This window comes from Perognathus longimembris, chromosome 5, assembly GCF_023159225.1.
Source record: "Perognathus longimembris pacificus isolate PPM17 chromosome 5, ASM2315922v1, whole genome shotgun sequence".
Lineage (NCBI taxonomy): Eukaryota > Metazoa > Chordata > Mammalia > Rodentia > Heteromyidae > Perognathus > Perognathus longimembris.
The window spans coordinates 45,774,544-45,785,895 of NC_063165.1; the positions used below are offsets into that span (position 1 = coordinate 45,774,544).

At 42.3% G+C, this 11,352-nt stretch overlaps 1 protein-coding gene across 1 annotated transcript in view; it reads right to left on the reverse strand.

Moving 5' to 3' along the window:
• Igsf11 (immunoglobulin superfamily member 11) overlaps positions 1-10,378 on the reverse strand; it is a 106,296-nt gene extending 95,918 nt beyond the window's left edge. The window contains exon 1 of the mRNA XM_048346684.1: positions 10,219-10,378. Coding sequence (XP_048202641.1) covers positions 10,219-10,270 — 52 coding nt within the window. The 5' untranslated portion in view covers positions 10,271-10,378. The remainder of the gene's footprint in view (positions 1-10,218) is intronic.
• Between the last annotated feature and the right edge of the window lie 974 nt (positions 10,379-11,352).

Here is an 11,352-nt window from a genome sequence, read left to right on the forward strand (position 1 = left end):
AATTTGAAAATAAGATTATTTATATCTTAGCCAACATATTATAATCCACAGTAGGTGAAGATGGTTTTTATTCATAAGACAAAAATTAACATCTTACTATATTAATGGAGAGATGGGACAAAGCCAGGTGGATATCTTAGGATAAGTCACATATGTTAACACCAGATATGCAGTATCTCTACCTTATTTTGCTGCTAATATCTATATTACTAGAAACTATGGATTCTAAAACCATGGGGCTGAAATCAAAAACAGGTTACCTCATATGACTGTTGTGAATGCAGGCCTCACGAATAATATACACCCCAGGTCACAGCTCCAGTGCTGCACCTAGACAGAACTCTGACATCCTGACTTAAATAAGGGCTGTCTAATCCTTGTGACAGTAACTACCACCAAGATTTGCAATGTGCCACACATTTATGTCATATTTCATGTAACTTACTTGTTTTCAACGCACAAAAAAGCCCATCTCCACTTTACAAGATAAACTCAAGCCTAGGGAATAAACAACATTACTGAAGTCAAACAGCAAAAACATAAATGAGGAATTCAAACCCTTGTCTGACTGGAAAATGCCCATCAGCCTTTATACAATGCTACCATGTACCTCAAAATGTTAATTGCATACATTCAAATAACTGCACTTTGGGTAAGCTATACATTCCTACTCAAATGTTATCTCTACAAAGATGTCCATACAATATCATAAATATCAAAAAATCAGCTGAGAGAATGGCTCAAATGGTAGAGTGCTTGCCTAGCAAGCATAAGGCCCTGAGTTCAAAACCCAGTTCCACATTGTGTGTATGTGTGTGTGTGTTTTTCAATATTCAGTTCTACATTGTATACATGAATGTATGTACGTATATGTGCATATGTACATGTCACAATGAAACCTCCATGGTGCAACTAACATACACTAATAATAAAAAAAAACTTTAAACTCAGCAACAATATTGCAAACAATGGGAAAAGTGTCAGACACTCATTATGAAATACTGGACTGCTATTAAAAAGAATGAAATTTATCCATGTAAAGGGTGTGGTACAATTCCTACATTAAACTGTTAAGTTTTACAAATAGATTGTAGGGAAAGAGTGACATTGATCAAGATGTACTGCACTTATGAACTGATTTGTCGGATTTAAACTCCTTTGTACAACTACTTAAATGTGATTTAAAAAAATAAGATTATAGAACAACACTGATGTCATGGGTAAATTTTTTAAAGTAATGCATCTTTGCAGGGAAATGGTCAGAGCTTGAACAAATAATGTTGAGTGAGACAAGCCTAGAACACAGAAAACAAATGGTCTCCTTGATCTATGACTGTTGGCGGGGCGGTGGGTAGTGGGGGAGAACAGTAGAGACCAGGTCTGCAAAATAACAAACTTCTTTTCAAATGGTATTTCCACATGTTTGGGGAAGCAACTTTACATTATGTATCTAAAACCAAACAACTACTAAACAAACATAAAAACGTCTAGGATAGACCTATCAGACAATCGCAATAGCTAAACAGCTATGTACACAGGATCATATAAGATGAGGATAAGCAAAAACAACTCCAAGAGAAGGACTCTTATCATTACGTTTAATGTTCTAGGCAATTTCCTTTGGCGTACCCTACGTGGTTATTGTATATGATTTTGGTACACTGGATATTGTATATATGCTTACCTGAACTAGGGAAGGGAAAGAAAAATGTGGGTGTAACAAATATGACAAGAAATGTACTCACTATGTTATTATGTAACTGTACCCCTCTGCACATCATCTTCTCAATAAAATTTAATTTAAAAAAAAGTAATGCATCTACACACAGGCTTGGTTTCTGATTATAAAAAGGTCTAGAACGTTGCATAGCAAAACCAGAGTATTGGTTGGTGGAAACAGGGAACGAGTCATGTCTTAAACACTTCCACATTATTTCAGTTTTTATACCAAGTATGTTTCTTTTGAGATTAAAAATTATAAAGTTTTAAGTGAGTTTATTAATTTTTGAAATAAAATATTAATATTTTACCTAATTCTACCCCATGTAGTACAGACTAACTATATGGCTTAACTGTATAAAAGAAACCATTTTAAACAAAATAATCTAACATTCTACTATCTTACGTTGGCATTTCAAGTAGTCAGTGGGCCTGTGAGGGTCCCAAGAGTCTCTGAGAAAGCATGATCTCTAGTGCTGGTGAAGCATTTGCAGCCTTTCTCCCTGGGCTGAGAGTTGCCCTACCTAGTGAGTTCAGAAGTAGTGGAGGATGAAACTGTGGGTCTTCTCACAGTTCAGGCGCTGGCACTGGACTGTTTCAGTAGTCCCTGTATCCAGCATCATCACACAGTCACAGTTGAAGAACAAATCTAGTTTTACTAAAGAATGTCCTTAATAAAGTAATAATGATAACTTTATTAAATCCTGGCCTTTTATCACATTCTGAACAAACAACGTGTCATATAAAAAATACAATCAGATAGGCTACCACCAAAGCAAAGGGCTGCCCCCAAAAGAAGCAAATAATTTTGCTATGAGCTCCAAACTGAATCACAGATCGCTATGCTGACTTGAAAAAGCAACTGTGACAGATGCCAGTTGTTCAGACTTAGGGACCAGCAGACACTCCCTCCAAACTGGACAAACTGAACTACCATTGCAAGTTGTTTGCTACCAATGAATGAAACTGGAGCAAATACTAAAATTTCAGAAAATACATATCTAACAAGGTGAGTTCAATAAGACTTCTGATAAGATTGGTGCTCTTATTCATAAATGTAACTTTTACATTGTGTAATGTAATATACCAACATTTGAAAGGTCTACATAATATTTACAGTAGTCAATGTATACTACAGAAAATCATGCATGAGTTAAAAAGCCACTCGGAGGGCAAGATAAAATAATGGATTTTAATATAACAAGTTAGACATATAATGGCTAGGAATCTCAATTGGGAGCCAATCCAAAGAAACTTATTTGTCACATTTTGGTCTCACATATCAAACAAGAGAACCCAAAATTATTTGAAAATGTCACCCAATGTTACTTATCTGTATGACATCATGTGTGCTTCATATATTTTTATAAAACCAAGACAATGAATCATAGTATATGGAATACAGAAACAGAGAGGAAAACACAGCTATATTCTATGACCCAGACATCAGAGTTTCAAAAAAGGGTAAGAGAACTACTAATATCATTTGGTTTCAGACGTGAAACCTCATAATTTTAATCCATTTTTCTGAGTGTTAGTATGTTTTGAGGATTTTCCCACCTTCAAAAGCTAAGCCCAAGAGCTAAAATACACCAGAACGTAATAACTTATACAGGTCTCTAGGCATTCACACACAGTGAGACCAAAGGAAAAGAACAGAAAGGCACAATGCCTTTGTGTATCTCATCACACAAAATAATATTTGTTGAAATAAGCTCTGGGAATTGGAAATGAATTTTTTTTCTTTTCTCTTTTCTGTTTGTTCATTTATATGTCTCTGGAACTGTAAGGGGAGGCACAGAAATAGTGGGACAAATAGTAAACAAATGCAGCAATGTTGAAAATGAACTATATAACTTGTAGGTGGGGATAGGAGGGAAAAAGTGGAAGGAAGAGAGACAGAGACAGAGACAGAGACAGAGAGAGAGAGAGAGAGAGAGAGAGAGAGAGAAAAGGGTGACACTGTCCAAAAAGAAATGTACTCTTTTCATGACTTGTGTAACTGTTACACCTCTGTTCATCACCTCTATAAAATTCAAAAATCATTAAAAAGCCAAGACCAGTAAGAGAAGATTAATACATACTTTAATTGTTTCACTTTTAATTTCTAGTACAGCAAAAAAATAGACATAATCCACATAAACTATGGTCTGTAATACTCTTTAATGACAGAAGTATGAGAATCTCTGCAATACACTACTATCATGTTTTCCACAAGCTCTGAAGGCTGTCCTGGCCAACAAAAGCTAGCACAGCCATCTGTATTTACACATGGGCAATTCGCATAAATGGACTAAACTTCAAGCTTTCTTAAACAACAAAAGCCAAAAACGCTAGCCTAGTGTAAATATGTTAACATCACAAGAAATGATGCTTAGCCACTGCTGGCTCTGCTTCTACCAGTGCTCTGTGTTCTGGCAAACAGGTCTTGACCCATGAGAGCTGACAGAAGATGTATAACTGACAGCAATGAACCTGGCCCAAAGAAAAAATAAGCACCCTGATCCATGTTTGATGTTTGCTGTTACTTAAGCAGCTCCAGCACATGGCTGAGGAATCTGTTACAAGTAGTAATTGACTTCTGACATTTTGTGGCAGCATAAACAACATTTCAGACTAACAAGATGGTAAGTTAGAGTATGAATCACACTGGCGTAAACTATGAATGGGCATATGCAATATGCAGGCTTCAGGAGAAGGGAAGAGAAGGAGAGGGAAAATCAGTGGTCTGTCCCTATCAGGAAAAGGATATGATAACCCCCACATGATTTGGTTAACACTCATCGTTCTAAAAGAGCATCCCCCACAATGATGTGTATGGAGGGAGAAAGAATGTTACATTACCAGGATGGAAGGGGCCCTTAAACACTACTCATATGCTTCTTATTGGCTGCCCATAGCTATCAGTTTATATTGGTAATTGTGTATGGCCTGTGAATATTTTAAATATCTAAATAGCCCTGTGGAGAACCTTTAAACAATGCTCTGTTCTTGGAAGAATGGCTCTGAGACCAAGAACATCCCAGACATGGAAATTGGAAACTTCAAGGTTTACAACAAACTACTCAAAGTGTGAGACTGTTCTTTACTATGAAGAGCAAACCACTCAGAATTCCTTAGGGAAAATACTTTTGTTGTCAAAATGGACAGCTTCGAAGTTTTTAAAAACAGGTAAGCCAAGAATCAATTCTCAAGGGTCTGTGTTATAATTTCAAATAGAATTCCAAATGAGATGCTGAATTTAAAAAAAAAAACTGTGAGATTGGATCTCTACTTCCTCTTTCACAAAAAAAATAATATTCCAAAGTTTAGTGCAGTTGTAGCCGACACAGTTTCCCCAATCCCTACAGGAAATTCCAACAAAAAAAATATACCTTTCTTTCAAAATGAAAAGCAATGTTCTTTTAAGGTATATGCATTAATATGCCAACCACATCACTAAAACACCTGTTCACAAGCGAGGAATGTATATACACACACACAGGAGAGAGGGACTGATAATGTGACTTCATGGAATGAAGTGTAGGCATCGCTATGCCCATACCCCACATCCCTCAGAATGCCAGCTTACACGATGTCTGGTCTGCCTGCCTGGCTCCAGGTTGTTGGCAGCTGTCACTCTTGTTTCTTAATCTCAACTTGAAGTAAACAGGGCATCTGGGAATGGCTACATCTCTCGGCTTAGACGAATCTGCTACTGCCAGCAAGAGAACATGACATCCTCCAAACAGGACAAGAGGAAGGTCAAGATCAATGAGAGTGCAGGAGATAAAGAACCTTCAGGAACAATGGTGTTGGGTGAAGAGGGAGGAAGGTTCCCAACATGAGGACTTTGTTATGTGTCCACTACTGTGGTCATCAGCAGACTTGGGTCAAAGATAAATTTCTTCTCAATGTCTTAAAATACTAGACTAATGGGGCTGAGAATGTGGCTTAGCGGTAGAGTGCTTGCCTAGCATACCTGAAGCCCTGGATTCAATTCTTCAGCACCAAATAAACAGAAAAAACAAAGTAGGGGCTGGGAATATGGCCTAGTGGCAAGAGCGCTTGGCTCATATACATGAAGCCCTAGGTTCGATTCCTCAGCACCACATATATAGAAAATGGCCAGAAGTGGAGCTGTGGCTCAAGTGGCAGAGTGCTAGCCTTGAGCAAAAAAAAGCCAGGGACAGTGCTCAGACCCTGAGTTCAAGCCCCAGAACTGGCAAAAAAAATAATAATATATGTAATATATATACATATATATGAGACTAATGAGTCTTCTAAGGCTGGCTTAGAAGTGGCCCCATGATGTCACAAGTGTCACACTGTGTTATTGCCTACTGATGACATTCAGTGAACAGAGCAGCACTGACATTCTCACAGGCCTACCATACTTTAACCAGCTATGCTAATCTTCACCTGCTATGAGTCACGATTGCTGTTAACCCTAATTCTCTGAATTCTCCCAAAGAATCCATGCAGTACAGGGTTTTCCTGAACTCAGTGCTTGTAAGATGGAAACTCGTTTACCAACACTTTTCTTAGTAAGTCTTGAATAATGTCACTGAAGAGCTTTCACTGAAGAGCCAAAAAGTTAACTGGTAAATGTAGACAAACTAGTAAGTAAACTTCTTCAGAAGACTTTATGGAACAGTCTTTGCTATATTTCAGTGTAATCCTGTTCTACAAATGTGAAATTTTTAGTGACACCTGTTAAACATGATTCTTCCTATAGTATGTGAATGGGGCAAAGCTATACCACTTAGAAGCGATGTGGTATCTAATAAGGACCTGGATAAACTAAGTCTATCATTTGCAAGTTAGGAAACACGTTTTCTCTCTCCAACCTCATATGTCTACAACATAAAGCAGATCACAAATACAAACCATCACTAGAACCTCCTTAGACGTAGGAAGTCACGTACAAAGAGAATCAACCACTAAAACTTTCACAGGAGGTCTAGTAACACAGTAAGAACAGACTCATCTCAAGTCAGATGGCTTTTGAACGCCACTCAGAAACTAACAACCATTCTAATGAAACCAGTGGCTTGCAAAAGTAAGATCCAGAGAAGATTCCCCCATCATCCAGGCGATGAGGTAAAGGACAAGGGAGAGAGCAAGTGCCAGCCGGCCTCCCCAAAGAGCAAAGTGAGGTGAAGCGCTACCACAAGTGAGAAACCAGCAATTCAGCAATCCTACTCCCAAAGGCCAAAGAATACTGCTAAGCATAAATACACTGTTGTTCTCAGTCCAAGTGACACCTATAAGACCCTTATTCTCTAGAAACTCATCACCTGTGAGACTTTCTGTGGGAGGTAATACATCTCCCAACTTTGTCCAGCTTGGCCAGTGTAGCAGCACCCCACACCACCTTGCTCGACACCAAATCACATGGTGTAAGTATGAAGATTCAAATGAGAATTTCATTATAATGTTTTCCACTATCGAAGTGTGAGAACACATTGGAAAATGTGCCACTTGGGGGGGGGGGGCAGGCAAAACAAGTTTTCCTCTTCGTCACATCTTTACTCTGGGTCTGAAAACAGTTCTAAGCTTAATATTCTTAAAGCACTGGGTGGTTTAGTATTTAAATTGTTTCCTGAATAGATGCTGAATAAATTTAACTTCTCTAAAATTCTCATACAGTCTTTGTCACCTTTCTTGTGAGTCAAAGCAGACTTTTTGCTAGTTAACTCTTCCAAAATGGTCACCTAATTAAATTTAGAGCGGAGAAACTGAAATTGACAATACTTTTTTTTTTTTTTTACATGATGTCACGGTTTAAGAGATTCAGGGAGCTGAAGGCATGACTTAGGTCTCAGGGCACCTGCCCGATAAGCATGAGACCCTGCGTTTTATTCTCAGTAGGACTAAAAGGAAAAAAAATTAGGATTAGAGGTATGGCTCAAGTAGAGTGCCATTCATAAGCAAGAAAGCCTGGTCGAGGGGTGGGGGGGAGGGGACAGAGTTGAGTTCAAGTCCCAGTATCAGCACAACAAGAAATTTTCTGTAGAATTAGTGTTTAAAAAAATCAGAATTAAAAGAAACATTTTAGAGATTTCTTACTCATTGTAGAACTACACAGAAGTGAATTCTTTGGTTCAAATTCCCTTTAAAGTTACTCCACAGAGTTTTAAATTCTTGCCATCCATTTTATTTTATTTTTAATTTCATGGACCTCTGATTCGCCCTTGCTGCCTTATTCCTGTCCCTGCCACCCATTCCCCATCCCCACCTTTGCAGTGGCATCGGGGTGGAGCTGAGGCCTGCAGGGCAGTTCAGTCAAACCAGTTTTAACAGTGCCTGGCTCAAGAACTCAAGGCAGTCAGAGCCAGAATCTTCCTGGAGACATAGAGTCACAAGCAGCCACCCTGGCTGTTCATCCTTTTTCCCACCCATCATGAGGAAGCCAAACACCGAAATCTTTTCCCAGGACATTCTAAATAAAATTTGAACTCAGCATTCAAAACTGTGTAGTAGCTTGCCCAGAGCTCCTTGTCCTGCTTTTACGCCTGCACCAGGAATATGCCTGTAGCCAGGCGCAGGTGGCTCACATCTTTATTCCTAGCTACTCAGGCTGCTGAGTACTGAAGATCATGGTACAAAGACACACTAGGAAGAAAGAGCCCATGAAACTCTTATCTCCTATTAGCCACAGAATGGCCAGCAGTGGAGCTGTGGCTTAGGCGGTATACTGCCATCCTTGAGCCAAAAATAAAGCTAAGAAACCTTGAGTTTAAGCCCCAGTACCCACAAAAAAAAAAAAAGAAAAGAAAAAGGAAAAAAAATATGTCACGGCACTTTCTCCTTCATATCCTTCCTTCCTTCATGCTGTTTCCTGGGATCCTGAAGCCCAGCCACCTTTTCCAAGAACTCTTAACTATTATAACAGCACCTTATATAGATTATACATAGGCTTGTGTGTGTGTGTATCTTGCACTATAACTTATATATGCATGATTATAGCCTGTTTTTTTCACGTATTTTTGTAACTCACCAACATTCTCCCCACTCAGTACCCAATGCACAGGATGGTGGCTTGAAAATATTTGCTGGCCTCTACAAAATAAGTTATCACACCACTGTAATGTCCTTGGAAATCTTTTTTTAAGCACTTTAGCGTTGCTTAAGAATAGTTCTACTTAAAGCAGAAAGAAATCAGATGACCTTGTAAGGCTGATTCTGCAAATTATCTCAACTCTGTAAAAGTGTGGCCTAATATTGCAAAGATGAACTATACACCAAAAGAGAGCAGCGTGTGTTATAATACATAAAAACAGATTTAACAGACTTTTTTTTTTTTACCAAAACTTGAGCTGTTTTACAGCAACACTTTCAATTACATTTATTGTCTTATTTCACACAGGAAAGACGTGGCAGAAGGAAACACTGGCCTGCTCAGAGTAGTCTCCTGGACAAAACTGCTTAGGAACCACAAGTTGGTTAAATGCACTGAATTATCATCTGCATGCAATCACGTGTCACCAGGAACTTAGATACCCGCACATAGCTGTCCTTCACTAGCTCCAACAAAGGAGATTGACAGAAAGTTCTAATGTTCTTTTCTCTTCACACTCAACGAAAAATCTATGCAATTTAAGCCGGCTGACTTTAGGTTGGGGTTCAAGATCTTACACTAAGCACCTGTATCGGGTTCAACTGAGGCCATAAGATAAATGGAGACATTACTGGTGACTCCAGACCACTCCTTAAAGTCGTCGAGCTTGCGCATGAAATAACCCCCAACCCTTCTGGATCAATGTCAGCAATCGAGTCACACGGGACAGCACACTTGATCCCAGGCGACCACGGGTCCACCCAAGAGCAAAGACAGGGCACAAAAGGAAAGCCACTGGCACAACACCAAACGTGAGGACCGTTAACCGGGGATGAGGAGGTGACATTTAAATCAATAAATGTGTTTCAAGCCGGTCAACAAGGTATTATTTTTAAACCCAACATGGTTACAGTCTATGTATTACACAACTTAAATCCTGGGGGGAGGGGGTGGAAACGACTGAAACTAAGAGTTAAAATTAACTGTTCCAGTGTCAAACAACATCCCCCCCCGCACAATAATTCAGAGTAAAGATAACTTCCCAAACGCGCCCGCACTTCCTGAAGGTAGGTGGTGAAGCTACCATGTAAAGCTTTCCAGACGATATTATTATTATTATTTTCAATCACAACCTCTATAAAGGCGAGGGTGAAAAGATGTCATTTAAAGTTTTCCCGGCGCCCGGTAATCACAGAAAGCAACTCTCTACGCAGGGTTTTCCCACAGGGCTGGTACGTGCGGGAGTTCGTTATTGGGGGACCCCCGCGCAGCCGGTTGCCTGCCCCGGACGCAGCCGGCAGATGGTCGGTTACCTGCGCGGCGCGGGCGGCGGGCGGCGGGCGGCGGGGGGACCGGGGCCGCAGGTGGGCGCGGGAGCGCAGGTCCCGGCTGGGAGAGGTTGGGGTCCCCCGGCCGCCGGGCGCCAGGACGAGCGCAGCGCGGCGGCGGCTACTCACCGTGCAGAGAGAGGAGCAGCAGGGGGCCCAGAGGGCAGCCCCGAGAAGTCATCCCGGGGCCGCGGGGAGCGCGCCCGCCGCCCGCCGGGCTCCGGGTCACGCAGCGGGGGCGCTGCCGGGACGGGGGGGCGGGGGGGGAGATAGAGGGGACGGGCCGGACCCGCCGGCCACCCGGCCGGAGACCTCGGGACAGCGGGGGGAAGCGCCACGGGCTGCACTGCCGCACCGCCGCCACCCGCAGGCGTCCTGGGCTCGCCGGCCGCCCCAGCCGCGCCTCGGCCACCCAGCGCCTCCGAGGAGCCACTCCCCCCACCCCCCAACTCCGGGGCCGCTCAGCTCAGGCCGCGACCCGGCTCCGCGCCGCCCGGCACCGCGCCGCACCGCCCCGCTCCGCGCCGCACCGCCCACTCGCGCGCCCGGTCTCCAGGGCAACCGCGGCGGCTCCCGAGCACCTCCTGGCGGCCACCTGCGGAGCGCAGCGCAGCACAGCGCGCGGCTGGGAAGGCCACCTGGGCGATGCAGCCAGCTGGAAGTGGGGTACCACCCTCCCCCCAACCAACCTCTCCACCAATACGCGGGGGGAGTAGGGGGGAGAGATGTGTCTGTGGTACTGGAATTTGAACTCAGGGACCCTCACTCTCACCTGGCTTTTTCTGCACAGGGTTGGCCCCCTACCACCTTTCTTTACAAAACCTCATCTGCATTCCTTTGCCTCCCAGGCCTCTGTTCTGTTTCACTGCTCCAAGTCGTTTTCCTCTTCCACATCCAAACTGCGCCTTCTAAATTTGAGGGCATACCTGTCGAGAGGTTTCCCCCATCATTTTGGTCCATAGATTAGGATTCTGGTAGACATGTGGGAATTTCGTGGCCCTCCTCTGACAGACAATCCTCCCAGGACAACTCAAAAACAAACGGTAGTATCCTCAGAAGAAAGGCAAATACGTAAAATGGTTCTTGAAAAACATACATTTAGAAGGCATGTGGAAAATAAAAATGGTAAAACTTTTTTGTATGTGTGTGCCCGTCCTGGGGTTGAACTCCAGGCCTGAGTGCTGTCCCTGAGCTTCTCTGGTTCAAAGCTAGAACTCTACCGCTTGAGCCACAGCTCCACTTCCAGCTTTTTGGGGAGTAGCT